A 27,438-nucleotide genomic window follows, 5' to 3' on the forward strand; every position below is an offset into this window, starting at 1 on the left:
GCAGGGCCATGCTCAGTAAATCTTTAATCTAATTTTCTGTTCATGGTTGGGGCTGTGTTCCCTCCCAGTTGTTTGGCCTGAGGCCAAACTGTTGAGCCATGCCTCCACTCCTGGACACTCACAGGCAAGTCTGATTCAGTCTCTTGTGGGGACACTGCTCCATTCTCCTGGCTCCTAGTGCACACAGGTTTGATTTGTGTCTTCCAAGAATCTGTTTCCCCAGTCCTGTGGAAGTTCTGTGATCAAATCCTACTGGCCTCCAAAGTCAAATTTCCTGAGGGTTCTCAGTCCCTTTGCTGGATCCCCAGGTTGGTAAATCTGTTGTCAGTCCTAGAACTTTCTTAACAGTGCAGGAATTTCTTTGATCTAATTGTTCTGCAGTTTGTGGGTCATCTGCCTGGTGGCTGTATGGTGCAGCTAATGGTGACCTCCTCTAAGAGGGCTTATGCCACATGCTGCGTGACCCAGTTCTGCTGCAGTTAGAGCCCCTATCCCCATGGCAGGCCACCGCTGACCAGTGTCTCTTCAGGAGACACTCAAACACTCAAAGGCAGGTCTGGCTGTCTCTGTGGTCCTGGTGTACATAAGGTTTTGTTTGAGCCCTCCAAGTGTCTCTGGTGGGTATAGGGTTTGATTCTAAATGTGATTTTTCCCCTCTTACTGTCTTTTTGGGGCTTCCCCTTTGCCTTTGGACATGAGGTATCTTTCTGGTGGGATCCAACATTCTCCTGTCAATGGTTGTTCAGCATCAAGTTGCAGTTTTGGAGTTTTCACAGAAGATGAGCGCACATCCTTCTCTTTGATTCCTGTGCTCATTTACACATCTGAAGGTTGTCAGGGGGCCAGCAGGTTCTAGACACTAGGGGGACCAGCAGCTTTTAGACACATTCCCTAAGGACGGGTCACACGCTTGTCATCAGTTACTTAAGCCAGACTGGTTCCTCCTCATCCTGCAGATCTTGGTGGCCGCCACTTGGGATTCTGGCTGTGACAGCTATACCAACCCAGCTGGGGTTTGGAGTGGGTAGCCTATCCTTTCTCCAGGGGATGTTCCCGACCCAGGAATCGAACTGGGGTCTCCTGCATTTCAGGGAGATTCTTTAGCAGCTGAGCTACTAGGGAAGCCCCTGTAATATCTTTGAGAACCTTTAAAATGATGGGCAAATCATAGTGTCTTATTCTTTACTCTTCTTTTGATTAATAGTGAGGTTGAATGTATTTTCACATATATCTAGGTCATTAATAATTTTTATATTTGAATCTATTTATGTCCTTGGCCCAGGCTTTATATATGAACTGTTAGTATCATTTTGGTTAAATTTTTTTTTTAATTTATTTCACTGCACTGGGTCTTACTTGCAGCACTCTGAATCTTCAATTTTCGTTGGTGGCATGGGGATCTTTAATTGCAGCATGTGAACTGTTAGTTTCAGCATGCAAGATTTTTGTTGTGGCTTGTGAACTCCCAGTTGGTGCATGTGGGATCTAGTTCCCTGACCGGGTATTGAACACAGGCCCCTGCATTGGAGCACAGAGTCTTAGCCACTGGACCACCAGAGAAGTCCCTCATTTTGCTCTTTGATAGACTGTAGTTTTCTTTATGTAAAACTTATGTAGCTAAATCTAGAAATCTTTTCATTTGTGAATTATTTCTTCATTCGATGCTTTGAAAGTCCATCCCCAATTCTAGAATTGAGTGACTGTTCACTAAAATGTTTTTCTAGTTTTCTATGATTCATTATTATGTTTATCTTTTTCTTCCATCTGAAACTTATTTTAGTAAAAGTTATGTGATGAGGCTATAACATTTGTCTTTTGAAAATAAAAAGTTTTTGAGAACCACTTAATAATACAACATGAGTTCAAAATGCTAAATTTATAGTATAATAGATTTTATAGGGGTTGAAGTAGAGTGCCATTCTCAAACATCACTTTGATGTTTGAATGTCATTATACTGCATTATTTTTTTGTGAAATTGAAACAATATGTAGAATTTTCTACATACAGCTGTGCATAGAGCTTCCCCTTCCCCCCTTACAAAATAAAGTCTTGTCTTTCCACGTGGCTTAGTAATTGTATGACTCAAAGTCCTTTTCTCACTGAGCATGCATGTAATCTGTCCTTTGGTTAGCAGCTGTGCTTTCTCCTTGCAGCATCTGTTTTTGTTTGCACCCTTGTTTCTCAAAGCGCCTGTGCTCAAAAGGAGTCTTCCATTGTTGGTTGCTGCAGGTCACTGAGGTCTGCTTGTTATTGTTTCTCATAACTGTTGGCTTTAAAGCATTTTTATTCACTTTTTTGAATATCTACATCACTTTTTTCTCTCCACTGTACTTATGGTTAATACTTTAACTCATGAAGTAGCTTAGAAATTCTTGAGCTGTGCATCTTATTCAATGAGGCTTCAGTGCTATAGTGGAGAAGGCAATGGCACCCCACTCCAGTACTCTTGTCTGGAAAATCCCATAGATGGAGGAGCCTGGTAAGCTGCAGTCCATGGCGTCACTAAGAGTCGGAGACGACTTGAGCGGCTTCACTTTCACTTTTCACTTTCGTGCATTGGAGAAGGAAATGGCAACCCACTCCAGTGTTCTTGCCTGGAGAATCCCAGGGATGGGGGAGCCTGGTGGGCTGCCGTCTATGGGGTCACACAGAATCGGGCACAACTGAAGTGACTTAGCAGCAGCAGCAGCTATAGACTGATTTTTCATTATCTTGTTCTGAATGACAGCACAATACCTTTTTAGGGAATACTGAATCAAGAAATCACCTGTCTTTGCTGAGGACATCTGTTGAAAGCAGATGCCAGAGCCATGGGGTTGTCATTTCCCATCAAGTTCCAACATCAGAGTCTTAATACTTCAAAAATATTCTCCATTCTTTTATTGACAGACAGCTGTGGTGCCTCATGTTTTCTTGTTGCTTTTGTTTCTACTCCTAACGTTTCTTTTAGATGAGAAAATAGATAATGAAGCATTAATATTTTAGAGCATATTACTCAGATTTTATGTACACCAATTACTGAAAAGCACAGAAAATTTATTTTTTTCATTTTCATGTTGGGAAATAAGTATTTAAGCTAGTTGATTTTATGCACTTTCCTGAAGACATATAATTCTAGCATATATTTTTAATGTAAATAAGAACTGAATAGTCAGTTTTCAGCATTTTATTTTGTACCCTTATGAACATTATACATCATTGGCTGCAAATTGATAATTTTCCTTTCATTTCTTTTGTTTATTTCCTCTAGGGATTTAAGAATGTTTATTCATTTCCAGTAGCTCTGAGGTAGTGAAGAGCAGTAATTAAGTGATTTGGACAATCTTTTATAGGTAATCATGAGTAGAATTAGAATATAGTTCAGATACAGTCTAGTGCTCATCTACTAAATAACAGTTATACCGCATTTTTCAGTCTACAGGACTTCTGTAAACTGTGAGATAAACCCCAAGGATGATGAAGTATTGGTCCTGTCACAGCATGTTTGTACAAATCACAATTTTAGTCAAACTAAGTGGGAGTAATTTTTTTTTTTTTGTATAGTTCCTTTCACCGAAGTGTTAGGGAACACTAATTAGAATTTCTTAGAGGTGATATCTGATTTGCTTTTAACCTACCCTAACATGTAGTACCTGATTTGGTCCTTACGGAATTTTGAATGAATGACACAGGTTATGATTCAGTTTAGGATGCTGCCTGGGAAATAAGAATGAGACTTGGAAGGTGAGAATGAGGATTTGCCTGCCTCTGTCTCAGACTCTGAGTGCAGAACTACAGAGAATTTGGTGCTCATGATATTTATTTTACCTTGTATATTTTCTGTGGTGAGGCTGCAACTTCCAATCTCTGGTCAATAAGGAATGTACATGGTAGAGCTGGAGATAATATTCCATGGGTCTCATGTTTTTATACATCTTGCCAGTGAAGCACTAACAGCCCTTTGTTCAGGACCATCTTTGGGAAGAATGAGATAATTTCTGTCTCGAGAGCAAAGGACAATTATGCTTATTATCAAGAAAAACAATGTTTCCGTTTGAACACAGTGCAGGCATATGTACTGTCTATTATAAAAGATTTGAGTTCCCTTAATTCGAAGCTCCTCTTCTGTAATGTGGTGTATTGTATGTGCAAGTATCCATCTATACCCATATATGTTGCCCCTGTGAGATACTGGGAGAAAGACGAACTGCTACAGATATGCTGGTCATGCCACTTGCTGTGCTGTGAGTAATTAAGTCCTTTGACTCACACAGGGGTTTCATGCCTTCTGCCAGCACCCGTTAAACTGTTAGGCTAGCTTGTTGGCTGACAAGTAGGTTGAAGTCTCAGATCCTTTAGAATTCTTGACAAGTACTCAACAGAATGGTTTTGCCTATAAGATGTTACAAACCTTTTGAAGAAACTTGTTTAATTTTCTTTAATCCTTGTTAATTGAGTTGGTTAAAATATTGAAAAATTAATAAGGGTCCTCTCTTTTAAGGAGCCAAGAAAGCTGTGTGTTGGCTCAGACTAAGCAGTTCTGAAATGCTAAATTGGGAACAGCTGAAAGTTTTTTTAATGTTCATTATTTTCTTAACTGAAAATTGGGGCTTGAAGTAAGATTTTTGTTCTGCTTCCTATTGCAAGAAGAAACCTAGGATATGAATGTAGTTAGGAGATTTAGAATTTCTTTGATTCTACTTTGGGGTTCCAGTGGAACAGAATATTTGAAGTCTGGGACAGGAAGTCACAATGCATAATGTGTTGGAGGAATGGACAAGCACACATAAAACATGGACTTTGAAGTCACATCTAAGTTGGGAACCTCTGTGCTGTCAATTACTACTAGTTGTTTTTTAACATTAGACATGCCATTCAATATGTCTTTGATTCATGTGTATAATGAGGGGTAGTGGCTACCTCATAAGATTGTTTTGAAGATTAGAAATTGTGCAAAGCCTATAGCCTTCAGATCTAGCATATATGGAAGGTGCGTGTTTATGTTCACGCGCAAGTGTGTGTATAAGGTATTTGCTTTAGTTCCACTTAGCTTATTGTTGATGTGATTTTACAATTCTGATTTCAAATTATTTCTCTACTTAACTGTCATATTTCTTCAAGCAGAAAATTCTCTATCTCTGTTAATGATGAGCCTGTGTTCTAACAACACCCATCATTTGTTAGACATTTTTCCATAGGTGAAAATGTGACAGTTTTTCAGTTGATCTAGGATTTTCTTTTTAATAAGAGGAACTATAGCAGCCTGTACTATTAAATACCACCCAGAGAAGACTCATGTATCAGTTCATTTTAACAATATGTGACAAAAGTCATACAGCCTTTTGTACAGTGAATAAAACAAAACTGAAATTAGTATAGTATAATAGTACACGTTCTGAAAATAATTTGCTATACCGTGGCAGAAATGATAGCCAGTGGGCCAAGAATTGTACTTGGTGACAGATGGACCCATCTGTGGCTCTTGTGGCTGCAGCTTGGGAGGCAGCAAACAGATTTCCATTCCATCTGACTCCTTTTCTCCCTTCTCTAGCTTTTTTGACCTCTGAAACTTGAGTGATACAGAACATAATTTAGATCAGATTATTTAAAATGATCTATTAACGTCTTTAACAGGCTCCCAGCAGTTTTACAAGGAGCAGTTTGAAGGAAGGCAAGAAACAGTACACAGTCTGTCTACTGTTGAGTTATTGCCAATACTACTTGATATGATTTATAATAAAAACTAAGATGAAACCTAGTTCACTGGTGATACAGGTTTTTATCCTCAAGGATATTAATTAATTGAGTTATCACCTTACTACTAAAGAAAAAAATGTACAACTATTAAAATATTTTTGCAGGCATTTTCTCATTAATTTTGATAAACTATTTTTGAGAAATGTGTTTGTTTCCTGTGGCTGCTGTAACAAATGACCCATAAACTTGGTGGTTTGAAACAACAGAAATTTACTCTCTTATAGTTCTTGAGACCAGAAGTCCAAAATAAGTCTTTTGAAGCTAAAATCAAGGTTTCAGCAGGGATATAAACCCTCTGGAGACTTGAGAGAATCCACTCCTCACCTCTTCCAGCATCTGGTAACTGCTGGCATTCTGTGACCTCATCACTCCAGTGTCTTCCTCCATCTTTCACATGGCCTTTTCCTCAATGTGCATCTTGTTTCCCTCTGTTGTCTTCCTGTAAAGATATGTGCGATGGCACTTAGCACCCACCTGGATGGTGCAGAATATTCTCCATTGCAAGACACTTAATTATATCTGCCAAAAAATTTTACCATATAAGCTAATTCCTTGACAGGTTCCAGGAATTATTAGGACCTGATATCTTTGAGGGCTACCATTCAGCTCACTACAGGAAGATAAAGAGCAGAATTTAATTTCTTTTCTTGTGAGTATGTGGGAAAGGTGAAACATTTTTACAATTGTCATTTCCCAAGTCTTACTTGTCCCCTAAGAAGGTAGACTTTAAAGCTGTTGTGAAATGAATCTCACCATCAGGAAGAAATTAAAAGTTTGTTTTCCATCTTTAGATGGAACCATATTAAATAAAATACCAATTTTGCATGTATTTCTTGAGTATAATGTGTTCTTTTTTAATATTATTCTAGTTGCCTTACTGCATGTGTTCATTAAAAGATTTTTAATGTTATAAAATCTATTTAATTGTACATCACAAGGTAAAAATATTAAAACAGAGTTTAAATTTTATCCATTATATCTATGTAAAAGTTAATTTTTACTTTTTTGAAGGAAAATACGAGATGCTGTTAGTGTGAGATAGATCAAGAAATTAAAATACAGATTGTTACGTGTTATTGGCCACCTTTGTCTCTATGGTTGTATTTTTCTTTTGGCACTGTTCTGTTTACCCCATTCTTAGAAAAGATGTTTATACAGATTTAAAATATTGGAAAAGCCAAACAAGTAAAGAAATAATGCAATGAGCCCCCTAAAATAAAAAACGAAAAAGAAAAAAAAATATCTGAAAAAGCTTAGAACAAGATTTTCTTAGAGGCTTTATAATGGCTTGAGTTTTAATTTTGACTTTATTATGCTTTATTTGCTTTACTCAATTATACCTGAAAAATAATTGTAATTTAAAGTGGTGTTTACTAAATAAATATATTAGCTCATTCAGAAAATAGTTTATGAATGAAAATTCATTTAGATTCCCTAAGGGAATTCATAATATTACTTTGTAATTTAACCGAGTCTTGTTTTTGGAGGGGAAGGAAGATAAAGCATCACACAATAATAAATCTATAAATTATTAAAATAATATTTTGATTTTATTTAAATTATTGAAACCATTGGTTATTAATACTGATACTTTTGCTTTTTCTCCAGTTGCTTCTTTGAATGTTCTCTTTTTTATGGTTCTTGTATTTTCTCTTGACTGTTAGTTTTAGTCTCCTCTGCTTGCTTTTTTTTTTTCTATGCTTAACTAAACATTGGTCTTCTGAATGGCCCAGTCTTGAATTTCTTTTTGACTTAGTACTCTGATTTTAGGTGATGTCTTCCATTTTTATAGTGCTAACCATATTCCCACAACTTTCAATTTTATGTATCCATCCCAGACCTCACGTATGAAATCCAGAATGATCTGATTAACTGGCCATTTCACAATCCCTTATCTTTCAGATATCTCAGTTTGTACAAATGTAAAATTGAACCCTTGATTCTATCCTCTTCTTCAAAAAGCAAAAGAAAACTGTATAGCAAAAATAAGAATAAAAATCCTGTTCCACCTCTCACTTTTCTGTTAAGTAGCATCATTTAGTTGCCTAAGCCAGAATTCTGGATTCCATTCTTTTAAAAAAAATTATTTTTTAATTGAAGAATAATTACAGAATTTTGTTTTCTGTCAAATATCAACATGAGTCAGCAATAGGTAAACATATGTCCCCTCCCCTTTGTACCCCTCTAGGTTAATACAGAGCCCCTGTTTGAGTTTCCTGAGACATACAGCATATTCCCATTGGCTATCTATTTTACATATGGTAATGTAAGTACTCTCTCTATACATCTCATCTTCTCCTCCCCTCTCCCCGTGTCCTTAAGTCCTTTCTCTATATCTGTTTCTCTATTGCTGCCGTGCAAATAAATTCTTCAGTACCATCTTTTTAGATTCCGTATATATGCATTAGTATATGATATTTATCTTTCTCTTTCTGACTTACTTCACTCTGTATAACAGATCTACTTATTTTGAAAAATACTCCTTTATGTTGTGGTGAGTGCATATCATGAGATCTATCCTTTTAACATGAGATCTATCCTTTTAAGATAGATAGGTTCATCTACCTCATTAGAACTGACTCAAATGTGTTCCTTTTTATGGCTGAGTAATATTCCATTGTGTATATGTACCACAACTTCTTCATCCATTCATCTGTTGATGGACATCTAGGTTGCTTCCATGATCTAGCTATTGTAAATGTTGTAAATAGTGCTGCAGTGAACATTGGGGTACATGTGTCTTTTTCAGTTTTGATTTTCTCAGGGTTTATGCCAAGGAGTGAGATTGCTGGGTCATATGGTGGGTTTCTTCTTAGTTTTTTAAGGAATCTTCATACCATCTTCCACAGTGCCTCTATCAATTTGCATTCCCACCAGCAGTGCAAGAGGGTTTCCTTTTATCCACACCCTCTCCAGCATTTATTGTTTATAAACTTTTTGATGATGGGCATTGTGACTGGTGTGAGGTGATACTTCATTGTAGTTTTGATTTGCATTTCTCTAATGATGAGCAATATTGAGCATCTTTTCATGTGTTTGTTAGCCATCTATATGTCTTCTTTGGAGAAATGTCTCTTTAGGTCTTTTTCCCACTTTTTGACTGGCTTATTTGTTTTTCTGGTATTGAGTTGTATAAGCTGCTTGTATATTTTGGAAATTAATTCTTTGTCAGTTGTTTGATTTGCTGTTACTTTTTCCCATTCTGAGGGTTGTCTTTTCATCTGGCTTATAGTTTCCTTTGCTGTGCAAAAGCTTTTAAGTTTAATCAGATCCTACTTGTTTACTTTTGTTTTTATTTACATTCTTTAGGAGGTGGGTCATAGAGGGTCTTGCTTTGATTTATGTCATCAAGTGTTCTGCCTATGTTTTCCTCTAAGAATTTTATAGTTTCTGGTCTTGCATTTAGGTCTTTAATCCATTTTGAGTTTATCTTTGTGTATGATGTTAGTAGTTAGTGTTCTAATTTCATTCTTTTGCATGTAGCTGTCCAGTTTTCCCAGAACCACTTAAAGAAGAGGCTATCTTCTAACATGTATACTATCATGTGAATTGAATCGCCAGTCTATGTCTGACGCAGGATGCAGCATGCTTGGGGCTGGTGCATGGGGATGACCCAGAAAGATGTTATGGGGAGGGAGGTGGGAGGGGGGTTCATGTTTGGGAATGCATGTAAGAATTAAAGATTTTAAAATTTAAAAAATAAAAAACTAAAAATAAAAAAAAAAGAAGAGGCTATCTTTGCCCCATTGTATATTCTTGCCTCCTCTGTCAAAAATAAGGTACCCATAGGTGTATAGGTTTATTTCTGGGCTTTTTAACTTATTCCATTGGTCTATATTTCTCTTTTTGTGCTAGTACCATATAGTCTTGATGACTGTAGCTTTGTAGTATAGTCTGAAGTCAAGAAGGTTGATTCCTCCAACTCCATTCTACTTTTGCAAGACTGCTTTGGCTATTCAAGTTCTTTTGTGTTTCCATATGAATTGTGAAATTTTTTGTTATAGTTCTTGGCAATTTGATAGGGATTGCATTGAATCTATAGATTGCATTTGGTAGTTATAGTCATTTTCACAATGTTAATTCTTCCTACCCAGGAACATGGAATATCTCTCCATCTGTTTATGTCATCTTTGATTTCTTTCATTAGTGTTTTGTAATTTTTTGTATGGAGTTCTTTTGTCTCCTTAGGTAAGTTTATTCCTAGATATTTTATTAGTTTTGTTGCAGTGGTGAATGGGATTGATTCCTTAATTTCTTTTTCTGATTTTTCATTGTTAGTATATAGAAATGCAAGTGATTTCTGTGTATTGATTTTGTATCCTGTGACTTTGCTAAATTCACTGATCAGCTCTAGTAATTTTCTGATAGTTTCTTTAGGGTTTTCTATGTATAGTATCATGTCATCTGTGAACAGTGAGAACTTTACTTCTTTTTTTCTGATCTGGATTCCTTTTATTTCTTTTTCTTCTTGATTGCTGTAGCTAGGACATCCAAAATTATGTTGAATAATAGTGGTGAGAGTGGACACCTTTGTCTTGTTCCTGATCTTAGGGGGAATGCTTTCTGTTTTGCACCATTGAGAATAATGTTTGCTTTTGGCTTATATATGGCCTTCACTATGTTGAGGTAGGTTCCTTCTGTGACCATTCTTTTAAGAGTTTTAATCATAAGTGGGTGCTGGATTTCGTCAAAAGCTTTTTTTGCATCTATTGAGATTATCGTATGGTTTTTATCTTTCAGTTTGTTAATTTGGTGTATCACATTGATTGATTTGCATATATCGAAGAATCCTTGCAACCCTGGGATAAACCCAACTTGATCATGATGTAGCTTTTTAATGGTGAGCTTTTTAATGTGTTGTTGAATTGTTTGCTAGAATTTTGTTGAGGATTTTTGCATCTATGTTCATCAGTGATATTGGCCTGTAGATTTCTTTTTCTGTGTTGTATTTGTCTGGTTTTGGAATCAGGGTGATGGTGGCTTTGTTGAATGAGTTTAATAGTGTTCCTTCTTCTACAATTTTTGAAAGAGTTTTAGAAGGATAGGCATTAGCTTTCCTCTAAATGTTTGATAGAATTCACCTATGAAGCCATTTGGTCCTGGGCTTTTGTTCTTTTGGGAGATTTTTGATCAAAATTTTGATTTCAGTGCTTGTAATTGGGTTGTTCATAATTTCGATTTCTTGCTGGTTCAGTCTAGGAAGAGGTCATGTATGGATGTGAGAGTTGGACTGTAAAGAAAGCTGAGCACTGAAGAATTGATGCTTTTGAACTGTGGTAGAGATCCAGCCAGTCCATCCTAAAGGAGATCAGTTCTGGGTGTTCATTGGAAGGACTGATGTTGAAGCTGAAACTCCAATACTTTGGCCACCTGATGGGAAGAGCTGACTCATTTGAAAAGACCCTGATGCTGGGAAAGATTGAGGGCAGGAGGAGGAGGGGACAACAGAGGATGAGATGGTTGGATGGCATCACCAACTCGAGCGACATGGGTTTGGGTGGACTCTGGGAGTTGGTGATGGACAGGGAGGCCTGGTGTGCTGCGTTTCATGGGGTTGCAAACAGTTGGACACGACTGGGCGACTGAACTGAACTGAAGAATCTGTTTCTTCCAGGTTATCCATTTTGTTGCCATATAGTTGTTCATGATAGTCTCTTATAATCCTTTGTATTTCTGCATTGTCTGTTGTAACCTCTCCTTTTTCATTTCTAATTTTGCTGATTTGATTCTGCTCTCTTTTTTTCTTGATGAGTCTGGCTAAAGGTTTGTCAATTTTATCTTCTCAAAGAACCAGCTTTTAGTTTTATTAATCTTCACTAATTGTTAGTAAACCTTTACTAATTATTAAATTATTAATTATATAATTAATAACCTTTACTTATTTTTCCTTTATTTCTTTTTTCTTTTTCATTTATTTTTGCTCAGAAATTTATGATTTCTTTCCTTCTGCTAATCTTGTTTTTTTTTGTTCTTTTTCCAGTTGTTTTAGGTATAAAGTTAGGTTGTCTATTCGATGTTCTTCTTGTTTCTTGAGGTAGGGTTGTATGTCTACAAACTTCCCTCTTAACTGCTTTTGCTGCATACCATAGGTTTTGAACTGTCATGTTTTCATTGTCATTTGTTTCCAGGATATTTTTGATTTCCCTTTTTTATTTCCTCAGTAACCTGTTTGTTATTTAGAAATGTATTTTTTAATTTCCCTGCATTTGTGTTTTACAGTTTTTTTTTCTTGTAATTGGTATCTAGTCTCATAGCATTTTGGTTGGAAAAGATGCTTGATACGATTTCAGTTTTCTTAAATTTACTGAGGTTTGATTTGTGACTCAAGATGTAGTCTATCCTGGAAAATGTTCCGTGTGCACTTGAGAAGAAGGTGTATTCTTCTGCATTTGGATGCAATATCCTGAAGATATCAGTGAAATCTATCTCATCTAATGTATCATTTAAGACATGTTTCTTTATTAATTTTCTGTTTTGGTGAAGTGTCCGTTGGTAAGTGGGGTGTTAAAGTCTCCTACTATTATTGTGTTAATGCCCATTTCTCCTTTTATGTCTGTTAGTGTGTGTCTTGTGTATTGAGGTACTCCTATGTTGGGTGCAGAGATATTCACAATTGTTATGTCTTCCTTTTCGATTGATCCCTTGATCATGATGTAGTGTCCTTCCTTATCTTTTGTAGTATTCTTTATTTTGAGGTCTACTTTTTCTGAAATGAGGTTTATTACTCCTTTATTACAGCTTTCTTTTGCTTTCCATTTGCATGGAATATATTTTTTCATCCTCTCACTTTCAGTCTATATGTGTCTTTAGGTCTGAAGTCAGTTTCTTGTAGACAGCATGTATATGCGTCTTGTTTTAGTATCCATTCAACCAATCTGTGTCTTTTGGTTGGAGCATTTAATCCATTTACTTTCAATGATATATTTGTTCCTATTTCCAGTTTCTTAATTGTTTGGGGTTTGTTTTTGTAGATCTTCGATTTCCTGACTACATAAGTCTCTTTATCATTTGTTGTAAAGTTGATTTGGTGGTACTGAATTCTCTTAACTTTTACTTATCTGAAAAGCTTTTAATTTCTCCATCAGTCTTGCATGAGATCCTTGCTTGGTAGAGTAATCTTGGTTCTAGATTTTTCCCTTTCAGTACTTAGACTATATCCTGCCATTCCCTTCTGGGGTGCAGAGTTTCAGTAGAAAGATCAGTATAACCTGTTCAAAAATTTTGTCATACTCTTTCTTTTTCTCTTTTTTTTAATGGGACTCCTGTAATTCAAATTTTGGTGTGTTTAATATTGTCCCAGCAGTCTCTGAGTCTATCTTCAGTTCTTTTCTTTTCTTTTTTTTTTTACTTTATTCTCCTCTTTAGCAGTTATTTCCACCATTTTATCTTCTAGGTCTCTGATCTTTTCTTCTGCTTCAGATATTCTGCTATTGATTCCTGCTAGAGTATTTTTAATTTCAATTATTGTGTTCTTTGTCTCAGTACATTTTCTCTTTAATTCTTCTAGGTCTTTGTTAATTGATTCTTGCATTTTCTTCATTCTATTTTCTAGGTTTTTGATCATCTTTACTATCATTATTCTGAATTCTTTTTCAGATAATTTGCCTATTTCCTCTTCATTTATTTGGACTTTTTTGTTTCTAGTTTGATCCTTCATTTGTGCAGTATTTCCCTGCCTTTTCATTATTTTTTTAAAAACTTACTGTGTTTGAGGTCTCCTTTTCCCAGCCTTCAAGGTTGAATTCTTTCTTCTTTTTGGTTTCTGCCTGTCTAAGGTTTGTCCAGTGGTTTGTGTAGGCTTTGTGTAGCATGAGATTTGTGCTGAGTTTATTTTTATTTTTTTGATGGGCAGGGCTGAATGAGGTGATAATCCTGTCTGCTGATGATTGGGTTTGTATTTTTGTCTTGTTTGTTATCTGGATGAGTAGTAGCACAGGGTGCTACTGGTAGTTCGGTGATATTGGGTCTTGTATTCAACTGGTTTCCTTTGTGGGAGTTCTCACTATTTGATATTCCCTTGGGTTAGGAGTTCTCTGGTAGTCTAGGGTCTTGGAATCAGTTCTTCCACTCTGAAGGCTCAGGGCTTGATCTCTGGCCAGGAACAGAGATTCCACAAGTGGTTTGTTATGGCATTAAGTGAGATTAAGACAAATACCCAAAAATGAGAAACCCAAGATGATCCCCAGACAAATGGCAGTTACAAAATCATGCAAATAATAATTAAAATAATGGAATATACACATATACACACAAACAAAATCAAAATAGTCCAACAAAAATAAAGTACAATAGATTGACCCCACAAACACTGGAAACCAAAAATGATATCCACCAGTGAAGAACAAAACTAACTGAAACACAAGCTGAAAAACAAAACTAAAGCAAGGTGCCAACTGGGGAATAAAGCAATGAAAACAAAACTAACAAATATGATGAGAAAAAAGAAAAGAAAGAAGGAGTAGATATGCAAAGTTAAATAGAGGTAGATAAAGAAAATTTATATATATTAAAAAGTAACTGCAAGGGGAAAGGAACAGTAGAAAAAGCAAACAAAGGAAGAAATGTAGAAAAAATAATAGGTTTAAGAAATTTAAAAATTAAAATTAAAAAAAGAGGGAAAAAAAAAAAAAGCACCACAGAACTGCAAAAGGCCAATGTAGAGGTAGAGGTTTATAACAGGAATAAAAAGTGTGATTAAAAAAAAAAACTCAAAAGCTTAATTATATTTCATAGTGCTTATAAAATCAACAACTACAACAGAGGGGAAAAAAGGAAAGAAAAAAAAAACCCAAAGAAACTACAGGATAAGTCAAAATATAAGAAAAATAAATGTTTTTCTTGAGTCACTGCTGTCAGGGTTCTTTCCCTTGCTGGGAGTCACAGTCTAGCTCGCCTACCTAGGATGCCCTCCAGCACTGTTCTGGTCTCCAGATCTGCAGTGAGGGCAGCTCAGACTCTAATCTGGTCCTACTCCTTTGTGTTCTTGCCTCCAATGTCCACAGCTATCAGAACTAGTACGTTTTCTCTTGTGGGAATTCTCAATGTCCTTTTATATATTCCATAGACATAGGCTGCCTAGTTGATCATGTGGATTTAATCTGTAGCTTGTACAGCTGGTGGGAAGGTTTTGGGTCTTCTTCCTTAGCCACACTGCCTCTGGGTTTCAATTGTGGTTTTATTTCTACCTGTGTATGTGGGTCGTCCACTGGGGTTTGCTCCTGAGGCTGCCCTGGAAGACTTGTGTCTGCCCCAGTGAGGGTTAAGCATGAAGGTGGCACAGCTGCTTGGGTTGCAGGGACCCTGGCTGTGCCAAGTGTGCAGGGACCCAGACTGCCTCAGCCACAGGATTTATGGCCCTATCAGAGTCTTTTTTTTTTTTTTTCAAGCCTCTGGTAGCTGGTGATCAGAAGGCCTCTTTGGCTAGTCTTTCTCCATAGCCCCACCTGTTCAGGCACTTAGAAGGCTCCGTTGTCTGGGGTCCTTCTCTGTTGTTGGGTGCATCAGGTGCTTGATGGGCCAGCCTCTCTGTTGTTCAGTTACCGGTGCTGGCCTGTGGGGAGAAAGATTGTGGTGATGGCTCCACCCCCTATGCATGACTCGCCTTGCTTCCATGGCTTTCCTCCACAGGCATTTCCCACCACAGTCTCCTCCCTCAGGTCCCCTTGGTCCATCTCTCTGCAGTCAACAGCATCCCTCATCCTGGGATTGCTCTACAATCCCTACGCTCCAGCTCCCAGCTGCTGCGCCTTCTAGGGGACCTGCATCCCTTTCTGGGGTACATATGGCTGTGGCAAGGACTGTCTGATTCTCATTCCATTTAGGCTACCACAGATCAGCTGCTTCACTTTCAGCCTTAAATGTTACTCTTGTGACCCAGACAATTGCCTTGATGTGGGAATTGGACCCCTGTTTCAGTTGCCCCACCCACCAAGGGCAGGTCCAGTCCTACTAAAACTCCTGTTTTTCCCCCTAGTTCCTTCATCCTACTGAGTTTTGCTTGGTTCTATATATTCTTTTTTGGTGGTCAGGTACTCCTGTCAGCTCTCAGCTGGTATTCTGCAAGCACTTCTATCCTACTTTCTGCCATCTTGTTCTCCTTCTAGTCTTCTCTGGATTCCATTCTTGATTACTGTCTTTTATTTATCCCACATAGACAATTACATACCCAATTCCTGTAAGTACTAATATCAGAATATATTTCAAATTCTATTTTTTATCTTTATTCTTGCCATCTCCACGCAAGCTACCATCATCTAATTCTAGGGCCACTAGAATTTACGTATTATATGTGAGTACTTACTAAATATTATACAGAATAACAAACTGGGCAGAATTTGTTTTTAGGATTTCAAATTAACTGTAAGCAGTAATTTTCAACTCCTAGAGTTCTGACGTTATAAGGATAAGAGATAAAAGTCAAATGTAAAAGAAATATTCTAAACTAAAAAAAAGAAGTCTTCATTTTTCTCCCTCAATAGAGCTGCATGATGCCTGGGTATCTAGAGGAGGTGAGCCAGTAAATTGAAAACTTCTATTTCAGGTTCAGATTTTGATTTCTAATAATTCCATCTATCCTTTTATTTAGCTATTCAGAGTCTTCTGGTGAGAAGAAAAAGAATCCAAATTAACTTTTATATTATATAATCATAACTAATATATTCTTCAGCCAGTTACAAAATTTTGCATTAGGTGAATGAATGTGTGCATGTATACACACATATGTAAAAACATACATGGATATTAATATTCTGATTAGCAAATTATTATGCTGCTAAATAAATAGGTGTCATCCCTCAGAGTGAGAAATTTTAATGTTGGTAGGAAGCTGTTCTTGTGTGGGCAGACCAGATGAGGTACAGTGGCCTAAGATACACCATAGATGTTCTTCTTTTAACTTTTTATTTTATATTGGAGTATAGCCAGTTAACAATGTTATGATAGTTTCAGGTGGACAGTAAAGGGACTCAGCTGTACATATACATGTATCCATTCTTCCCCAAACTCCTCTGCTATCCAGGCTGCTACATAACACTGAGCAAAGTTCTCTGTGCTATACAGTAGGTTCTTGGTGGTTAACCATTTTAAATATAGCAATGGAGAAGGAAATGGCAACCTACTCCAGTACTCTTGCCTGGAAAATCCCATGAATGGAGGAGCCTGGTGGGCTACAGTCTATGGGATCGAGAAGAGTCGGACACGACTGAGAGACTTCACTTTCACTTTTCACTTTCATGCATTGGAGAAGGAAATGGCAACCCACTCCAGTATTCTTGCCTGGAGAATCCCAGGGACAGAGGAGGCTGGTGGGCTGCTGTCTGTGGGGTCACACAGGGTTGGACACAACTGAAGTGACTTAGCAGCAGCAGCATCAGTGTGTACATGTTGGTTCCAAACTCCTTAACTGCATAAATGTTTTTCTTGATAAAGGTAAATGATAGTCTTATGTTTTTAACCAAATAAGTATAATGAAGTAGTGTTAGCAAAGTATGTGTGTGTGCGTGCATGCTAAGTTGATTCAGTCAGGTCTGACTCTTTGTGACCCTGTGGACTGTAGCCCCCCAGGCTCCTCTGTCCATGGGATTCTCCAGGCAAGAGCACAGCAGTGGGTTGCCATTTCCTTCTCCGGGGAATCATTCCCACCCAGGGATCGAACTTGCATTTCTTAAGTCTCCTACATTGCCAGGTGGGTTCTTTACCACTAGCACCACCTGGGGAGCCCTTGCTGCTGCTGCTAAGTTGCTTCAGTTGTCTCCGACTCTGTGCGACCCCATAGACAGCAGCCCACCCGGCTCTCCCATCCCTGGGATTCTCCAGGCAAGAATACTGGAGTGGGTTGCCATTTCCTTCTCCTATGCATGAAAGTGAAAAGTGAAAGTGAAGTCGTGTCCGACTCCTAGCGATCCCGTGGACTGCAGCCTACCAGGCTTCTCCATCCATGGGACCTTCCCGGCAAGAGTACTGGAGTGGGTTGCCATTGCCTTCTCCCTTAGCAAAGTATATTCTGATGGTAAGATAGCTAATTTGATAATTGTTCAGGCAGAAGTTCTCAACAGGGGTAGGAGGGTTTATATTCCATGGGATGTTTTTTGATTACTATGACCAGAGGGTGTTAACTGGCATCTAGTAGATAGATGTTAGGGATGCTGCTAAATATTCTACAGTGCCTATGATAGCCCTATACAACAAATAGCTATGCAGTGCAAAAAGTCAATAATACTTTGGTTGAGAAACTCTTTTAGGGTATTTTTTTCCTGCCACATGATATCGTAAGTATTTTTCAAAATTTCATTTAACAAAGTATCAATAGATGTATAATAGTTATAATCTGTTTTTGTGTATGTATGTGTGTGTGTCTGTGCGTGTGCATGTGAAAAGTGAATAGAATTATTTGTTCGTACTTGGAATAGTTTAGGAGAGGAAGAAATCAAGTGTAAATGCTAAGTTTCTGGCTTGAGCGGCTCATGAGGAGTATGTTGGTGACATTATATAAAGTGAAAGAAACAGATACGTGGAAGGAGATCTTCAGTTAAGATTTTGCACTTGCAGAATTTGAGGTACTTGAGAGTTACAAAGAGGAAGTCCTAAAGATTAGCACATAAGTGTTCAAACATATATTTAATTTGAAATTGTCAGTATATGAATAGTAACCCTAGTTTGGGACTAAATCATCTAATAGAGTATGTCTTAAGGAAAGAGTACCTTATATCAGAGTCCTTAGGAACAAAAACATTTACAGTATGGGTAGAGGAGAATCTAGCAAGAGACTTAGTAGCAGCCAGGGAGATAACAGGAAATGATCCAGAAGTGTAGTTTTCCAGGCCCAGGGAAGAGAAACATTTCCAAATGGATGAGTGGCGGTTGATATGGAGGCTTAGTGACCTTGGTAGACATAAAAATGAATAGAAGGCAAATTATAATGGGTTGAAAAGTCCATGGTAAGTATGAAATATAGTTATGTTGTAGATTTATTTAAGTTTTACTGTAAATGAGGAAGAGGTGGATGGAGGGGGATGTGGGATCAGGGAAGGTTTTATTCATATTTTTAAATATCAGAGAGAATTCTTCATTGGTATTTTAAAAAATAATATTTAAAGATATTGAAGTGCAGTTTGTTAATGAACAGACTTTCCATGAGTATATTTCTATATATTTTTTGCCTGGTGAAGGCAAAAGGTCAAGGTCAGTATTTTGAATAGTTGGTTGGATTCTCAGTGATTTAGCAAGTATGTAAATAGTTCTGTTAATTACCACAAATGTAGGTATATGTTTGACATGCAGATGTTACTTTTATTTTTCAGATCTTTCAAGAAATCGTTTTACAGAAATTCCTTCTGAGGTCTGGTTATTTGCACCTCTTGAAACATTAAATTTATATCATAATTGCATCAAAATCATTCCTGAAGCCATTAAAAACCTGCAGATGTTAACATACCTTAACATTAGGTAAGGAAACAATTTTTGGGGGAATAAATCTTGTTTTTTAATACAGTTCTAATTCTTTAGTTGCAAAGGAATGTAATTGGTTTGGCTATGTAACCTATGTCTCAACAGCATCTTATTTGTATTTTCTATATGTCCACATTACTTAATAGGTTTTTGGTCTTGTTCTTGAGAGCAGTGCTTCTCAAACTTCAATGCCCAAAGGAACCAGATGCAGATTCTGATTTCATAGGCCAGCATTTCTAACAACTCTCTGGTAATGCCCATGCCTGCTGGTCCTTAGGTCAGTTTGAGTACCAAGGCTTTAGACCAGAAATATTTTGTTGAAATCATAGTACCACAACACAGGTTTATTTATTAGCACCCCCAATTAAAGTGGAACATTATAAAGAAATAGTTCTTGAGTTTTATTTTTCACTCTTGGGACTTCTTGTTGCTACTTCAAGGATGGATAGATTGGGATGGGATTATTGGAAGGTTAGGAAGTGGATAATAGTTGATGTTAATAATAAGTTCTTACTGTGTGCCAAGCAGTGTCAGAAATACTTTACCCATATTACCTCATCTCATCTTCACAACATTTTCAGATATATAGTTATTATCCCTGCGTTGCAAATGAGGAAATTGAAGCACGTAGGTTAACTATTTGCTCAAAATTACACACACTGCAACTGGTAGAGACAAGATTCGAATCAAAGCAGCCGTATGGCTGTAGAACTCTCATTCTTAGCTTTATGCTGTTTTTATAATAGACTGAACATTGAATAAGTATAAGAAAATAATTGCCCTACCGAATGAGTGACAGTGAATGGAAACTGGTATATTGTGACTTAATTTTAGAAGCTTGTTCTTATTTTTGTTTTATGTTTTGAATTATAAGGGAAAACTTCTTCCTTAATGAAATTACTTGTCTAAATTCTCAAATAGGGAAGTAGTAAATATAATTAATATATGTAAATGATAGTGTTCCTTTCTGTGATATTTATTATGTATATCTCCCTCGGTGGAATCACCTGGCAGTACAAATCACTTTAACTGAAACCATTTTAACCTAAAATGTGAGAGTATTTTAATTTCCTTCCATAGATATTGGTCATTTGGGTTGCTCCTTTCTTTAACTGGGTACATAATCTCCTTGGCCTGGCTTGGGAAAGGTTTGAGGGAAGTGAGGTATTTTTAAGTTTTTTGTCTTTATTATCATTTTATTTTGTTCTTTTATGGAAAAACAATTTGTCAAAAATTGTTGCATTTATATATTAACCTTTATGGTACATCTTAGAATAGTTTTACTAAAACTATGTGTCATTCTTTCCCATTTTGATCTCTAAAAGTTGACTTGTAATTTTTGTTTACAGACACAATATTAATATAACACTTGTTCTAATGACTGGCTTCCTTAGGCTATCTCTAAAGCATGTGGAAAAAGTGAAGATTTATGATTATTATCTATGTATAAAGAAATAGAGAGCTGACTGCTAACTCAATAAACTTGCTTCTTAAGGGAAGAAGAGAAACCAATTTTTAAACTTTCCTGGTATGAGGGAGATTAGATTGAATTTGTATGTGCCATTCTTTTTCCTATTTATTTATTTTTTATTTTGGTGAAAAGATTTTGAGAAACTTGTAAGATAATTTTTAGCTTATTCTTTCTTCCTGTATACTATGCTTCTTTTCAGTGGAATCCTCAGGAAGACCCTTTGTGCTCCAGACAGACCACTTTCTCAAGGATTGTACTTGATCCTTAAAGTGCAAGAGTTGTGACAAACACCTAGCATATTTGACATTCCAACAGTCTGGCTAGGATTTTTGGTCTTGGGGCATTAGCCTTTTTTATTAAAGTCTGTGCCGTGTGATTAAACCAGTCTAGTGTTTCTGAACATCCTCTGCAGGCATAAAATGGGGCAGAAGGGCTTGAAGTCCCTCTCTTGGGGTAACACTGGAGTTTTATTACTGTGTATGTTATATAAAATGCTATGTACAAGACTATAAATATCACTTTGAAAAGCAGGGAAAATAACAGCAAATTGCTAATGAATGCTTGATAGTATCTAAATGTAGTGGTACACTTTATATATATTTTGGTAGTAGAATTGTCTTAGCCCATTCATGGCACTATAACAATACCATAGACTGGGTGGTTATAAACAATAGAAATTTATTTTTCATAGTTTTGAGGGCTGGAAATTTGAAGATCAAAGTGCAAGCTGATTTAGTGTCTGGTGAAGACCAGTTTCCTGATTTATATAGATAGATGACTCTCTTCTAGCTGAGTCCTTACATGGAGTAAAGAGCAAAGGAGCACTCTGAGGTCTCTTTTTAAGGCCACTAATCACCTCCCAAAAGCCCTACCTCCATGTACCATCACACTGGGGATTAGGCTTCAGCATTATAGTTTTGAGTGGGGAGAACACAAACATTTAGTCTACAGCAGGGATAGTTTGGGTCAGTCTACAATGGCATGCAAATTTGGCCAAAATTAGTTTGAGGGTAAGGGACCCAAAGCCAAATCGCCTGGATTTGAATCCTGGTTCTCTCACTTACCAGCTCTGTGACTTTGAGCAGTTTACTTAATCTCTTTTAGACTTTTTCTTCGAATGTAAAATGGGCATTATGATAGTATCTATCTTCCTAAAGTAGGTTGTTGTGGGGATTAGTCAAGTTAATTCATGTGAGGTGCTGTAAACATGGCCTGCTGCTGCTGCTGCTAAGTCGCTTCAGTCATGTCCAACTCTGTGCGACCCCAGAGATGGCAGCCCACCAGGCTCCCCAGTCCCTGGGATTCTCCAGGCAAGAACACTGGAGTGTGTTGCCATTTCCTTCTCCAATGCATGAAAGTGAAAAGTGAAAGTGAAGTCGCTCAGTCGTGTCTGACTCTTAGCGACCCCATGGACTGTGGCCCACCAGGCTCCTCTGTCCATGGGACTTTCCAGGCAAGAGTGCTGGAGTGGGGTGCCATTGCCTTCTCCGGAACATGGCCTGCTCCATAGTAACAAATGTTAGGTGTCCTTATATTTTAATATATCTGCAGAGACAGGAATGATGTATCAACTGTGAGCTGAAAAGAAAGTGCTAGTAGACTGTTCCACCATAAACCTGCAACAAAAGAGAATGGGTTAAATACAATTTGTAAAGTTAAAAAATAATAATAAATAAATTTTTTAAAAAAGAGAGAATGGGTTACGGTTACTACATTTTAAAGGTATAATTCTATTCATTCTTTCATAAATTTGAACACACTGCATGCAAATTTATCCTTGGAGCCTTCCCCTAGTGAGAGGTGTAGAGGTATTGAATATAGTGAAATTATACCAAAGAGCAAGGTTCTGGCAATTCTTTAGCTTGGAAGAATTTTGAGAATTCTGAGTTAGAATTTTCTCTAGCTCAGAGAAATTTTGAGTTTTGAGAGCTGGTGATGTGTAGGACAATATTACAGATCACAGTGCAGGCTTGTGCCTGGGCAAGTGACTTAACCAAATTTCACCTTTAATTTTATTTGTATAATGCAAGTAATACCACCTGCCTTGTTAGGTTAATATGAGGATTTAATGAGACAGTGCATGTAAAAATATTAGCCTGTTACAAAGTAAGCATTAATTAAATAATAGTTGTTATTTAGTGAAAAATTCTTAATTTTGAAGTGATTTGTTCTTTTTCAACATACTTCATTTCAGACTTATTTCTCATAATGAGACTTTCTTATTCTTTTCAGTCGAAATCTTTTATCAACATTGCCAAAATACCTATTCGATCTTCCCCTTAAAGTTTTGGTCCTCAGTAATAATAAACTGGTATCCATTCCAGAAGAAATCGGAAAGTTAAAAGATTTAATGGAATTGGTGAGTAAAATAGTTGTATCGATTGTGTGTAATGTGTATAACACATATGTTTATATTTTGGGAGATTAATTCCTTAATGGAATTTCACTCTAATTAAAAAAAAAAATCTTGGTATTTGCCTAAGTTCTCTTTAGTGATATTTCGAGATACCCTTGCTTATGTCTGATTTTAGCTCACAACTACAATAAAAACCTTGGTTGTTCCTTACTCTTAGTGAGACCAGAAGACTTGCTTACAAATCTTAAAAAATACTTTTGGACAAATAACCAATTGTCTATCCTTTTCGTGGACAGTAAAGTTCTTAGATCAGGAAAAGGTAAGTTTTTTGTTTTTTTTTTTAAGGTTTTACAGGACTTCAATGAAGGCTTCAGAGAGAGGAGATAAGAAAGAGAGTACAATGCCTACGTGCAGTAGAATTAATAAAATGAGCTTCTTCTATATCCCCATGTAATTTTATAACACTTTGGAAATGAAGATAAATGGAAAGAGGCTTTTATATATAATTGATTGTAGAAATAGAAGAATAATTTAAAGTCATTACTTTGAACATATCATTTTAGGTATTATAGGACAATGAACTTAGAGAAACATAATCAAATCTTCAAAACAGTGAGCTATTTTCACATCTTTCTGTTACTTCTACCTTACACAATATACTATGCTGTTTATTTCTTTATTTTCTATTTTATCTTGAGTAATGCTTTTCCAATCATAGATTTTTTTCAAGTGTTCATAAATATGAGTTTTTATGTGTGGAGGGTGAAAAGTTTTCTTGAGGAACTTATGTACTAGTTTATAATGGGAAATTAATGTACAAATAGAATGTAATGAACAGAAATTTCAGAAATACCTTTTTTAAAATTCATAAGCATATGTAGTTGTAATGCAAGGAAACTTCCTTGAGCTTAGTCTTGTTATGTTGTAGAACCACATAATTTTATTATTGTAAGAAATCTTATAAGTAGTCAGATAAAACCACTTCCTAATGCAGGAATCCCTGACACATCTAGTTGTATATTTTCAATGGTGGACAAATCTTTGTGTTTGTGCATCTGAGGCAGCCCTAATTCTCTTTTGTAAAATTTTGTTAACTTTCTTATTTTAAACTAAGATACATGCCCCACCACTTTTATGCATTGGTCTAGAGACTATCATGTGAAGAAGTATAGATAATGATAACTTTTCTTCCCTTCAGATATTTATAAATTGTTGTGTGTGTATTCTCCATTTTACCAAACTCTAAGACCTGTTTTTCTGTGGCTTAAATATTTTTATTACCTTTGTTCCTTTTTTTAGTTTCTATATTTCTATTCTTTATTGCCTTTTATTTTTAGCTATTTCTATCCTGAAAATGCTCCCTTTTATTATAGTCTCTTTTAACATAACACTCAGAAATGAACAGAAGATGCCAGATGTGATCTAACAAATTCATAATACAAGGGGCTCATTGCTTTCTTTGACATGCACACTGTTAATGTTTTTAAAGATTTTATGCATATTCTCCTTTAAGATTCTATGAGTCTGGGACTTCCCTGATGGTCCAGTGGTTAAGAATTCACCTTGCAATGCAAGAGATGGAGGTTCCATCCTTGATCAGGAGACTAGGATCCCACATACCATCAAGCAACTAAGCCCACTTGCCACTAGAGAGCCAGAGTGCTGCAAGGGAAGATCCTGCATGATGCAACAAAGATCTTGTGTCTGCAAATAAGATTGGATGCAACCAAATAAATATTTTTTAAAAAAGATTCCGTGGCTCTGTAATTTCTTCTTTCTTTTTCATTCAGTTTTTGACCTATGTTTTAAATTATATTACATGAGATAGTTTTTGGATAAATGAAATTTCAAAAATATTTAGAATTTTGAGATTTAGTGTAGTATTTTTATTTAAACAGAATATTAAAACATATTAATCATTATTTTACTAGCACTGTAAAATTATTGCACTTTCAACTTTCAAAATCAGTAACTGGATAGGTTGCATTAGCATGGCTAATTGATAATTTTATTTTTTATTTTTTTAATTGACAATTTACATCACAGAATTAATTTGTGGATATTACCTGTCATTGGAATGTTTTTCCAGGACAGTATATCCTAGGAATGTCATAGCCAGCTATAGTGAAGTCTGTCATTAGATCTAGGAAATACTCTCAGGTCTTCAAATCCCAGCTGAGTATTTTGTAGAGTACCCATTGGTGAGTAGTTCAGTATCCTGTGCCGGGTTTGTTTCTTCTATGAAGTGGCAGCTTCCTGTCAAATTTTTATTAATTTTTTGTATGGACATCTTCAGTATTAGGCACCTTTGGGAGGGAGCCATAGTATCTACTTTAATGGATATTTTTCCGAAGTTTTTTTATCCATCATTTGGACTGTCCTCAACACAATAGCTAAGATGATGTTTGTCAAAACATAAGTTAGATTGTGTCATACCTGTGTTTAAAAGTTTCTGGTACCTGACCACATTTCTGAGTAAAAGCCAAAACTTTTCCCTCCATACTAGTCTTCCCCTTGCCCACTTTTCTCTAGCTACACTGGATTCATTGCTGTTCTTAGTACATGTTACATATGCTTTGCTTAAGAGCCTTTACATTTATTGGGCCTTCTGTCTGGAATATTCCTTTCTTATGTATTGGCATGGCTCATACTCTCACTTCTGATAATAGTGCTCAAATATTAACTACTTTATGAAACAATCTAAATCCTATCCTTCCCCAATATTACTAACACTACCATTTTCCTTTACCCTGCTCTGTTTTTTGCCTCCATAGCACTTCTAGTATATTGTGTAATCTGCTCCCTTTGCTATAATGCAGTATCCATAAGGAGCTACGAGGGCAGGACTTTTTGTTTGTTTTATTCATTGATACGTCCCCAGCACCTAGAACAGTGCCCAGCAAATAGTTTGTATTTGATAAATAGTTGTTAAATGAAGATGGCATGTAGATACATTTTAAAATCTATACATGATTAGATATTATTTAATGTTCTTTAGGGGCTTCCCCGATGACTCAGTGGTAAATCCACTTGCCAGTGCAGGAGATGAGGGTTTGATCTCTGGGTTGGAAAGATCCCCTGAAGAAGGGGATGGCTACCCATTCCAGTATTCTTGCCTGGGAAATCCCATGGACAGGAGAACCTGGCAGGCTACAGTCAATGGAGTTGCAAAAATGTTGGACACGACTCAGTGACTAAACAACAATATTCTTCTTTTGAATTTACCCTCCTGCCTTTTTTACTTTTGATAAAACAATACATGTATGTGCCACACCTTTCGTTCCAAGCTAAATGTCGTTTCCAGTCAAAGTTGGAAATTGGGGAGAGTTGCAGTAGAGTATGAATTTCATTTGCAGTTTGTCTAGAATGACTACTGCCTGAGATCTTGCAGATTCTTCTTCCCTTTCTGTTGATGTGATAAGAAAGGGGGAGAGGACTGCACAGTTTAATAACTTAAGCTATTCCTTTCTTCTGTTATTATGGAAATGTGGTATTGTTTACCTTTAAATTGAGGTTTGCATTTTAACATAACCATGAGGCAGTTCTGATCAGATCCCTTAGAATGTCCTTGGGTTATGATGTGAGCCACCAAATTTTGAGCCTGTAATCCCTCATAGAAACAGGTTTTGTTAAATTGATTCTGACCATGGGCTTTGATTCTCCAGCTCACATCTGTAAATCCTTGACTTTCTCACCTCCTGCCCAACCAGGTATCTCAAAACAACTACTTTTTGTGCTTAGTCACTCAGTCACGTCTGACTCTTTTGAGACCTCATGGACTGTAGCCCACCAGGCTCCTCTGTCCATGGGGATTTTCCAGGCAAGAATACTGGAGTGGGTTGCCATGTGCTCCTCCAGGGGGTCTTCCCAACCTAGGGATCAAACCCAGGTCGCCTGCATTGCAGGCAGATTCTTTATCATTTGAGTCACCAGGGAAGCCCAAACAACTACTATAATTGACAAATTATCCCAGTGATTGATAGTTATCTTTCATTTTACCTATGAATGAAGAGCACCTTCTGGTTTTAGTTGATAAGAGTGGTCTTTAGTTGAGATTTTCAAAATGCTGACTTGTGTATTACTAAGTTATAACCTCACACTTTTACACACAAAAAAATTAATGTTAATTGTGCTGGATTGATTTCATGATGTAATATAAATATAAATCTGCCTGATAATCCATATTTAGAGAAATGACATTGAAGGTGACTTGCTAGCTATTAGCCATGTGCTTTAATTAAAATTAGAAATATATCTCTATTTCTCCATTAGTTTGTTATAATTTTATTTTCTTTTTTCCTTAGGATATTAGCTGCAATGAGATTCAGGTTCTTCCCCAACAAATGGGAAAATTACAATCACTTAGAGAGCTAAATATAAGAAGGAATAATCTTCAGGCATTACCAGATGGTAAGATGCTCACTGTTC

The 27,438-nt window shown here is 36.6% G+C and overlaps 1 protein-coding gene across 4 annotated transcripts in view; it reads left to right on the forward strand.

The window, feature by feature from the left end:
* LRCH2 (leucine rich repeats and calponin homology domain containing 2) overlaps positions 1–27,438 on the forward strand; it is a 105,919-nt gene that overhangs the window by 15,285 nt on the left and 63,196 nt on the right. For all 4 annotated transcript variants that reach the window (XM_015105079.4, XM_027962966.3, XM_060407885.1 and 1 more), the window contains exons 2-4: positions 19,036–19,180; positions 22,887–23,013; positions 27,315–27,420. In XM_015105079.4, coding sequence (XP_014960565.2) covers positions 19,036–19,180; positions 22,887–23,013; positions 27,315–27,420 — 378 coding nt within the window. The remainder of the gene's footprint in view (positions 1–19,035; positions 19,181–22,886; positions 23,014–27,314; positions 27,421–27,438) is intronic.

The sequence above is a fragment of the Ovis aries genome, chromosome X (assembly GCF_016772045.2).
Source record: "Ovis aries strain OAR_USU_Benz2616 breed Rambouillet chromosome X, ARS-UI_Ramb_v3.0, whole genome shotgun sequence".
In the NCBI taxonomy this organism is placed as follows: domain Eukaryota; kingdom Metazoa; phylum Chordata; class Mammalia; order Artiodactyla; family Bovidae; genus Ovis; species Ovis aries.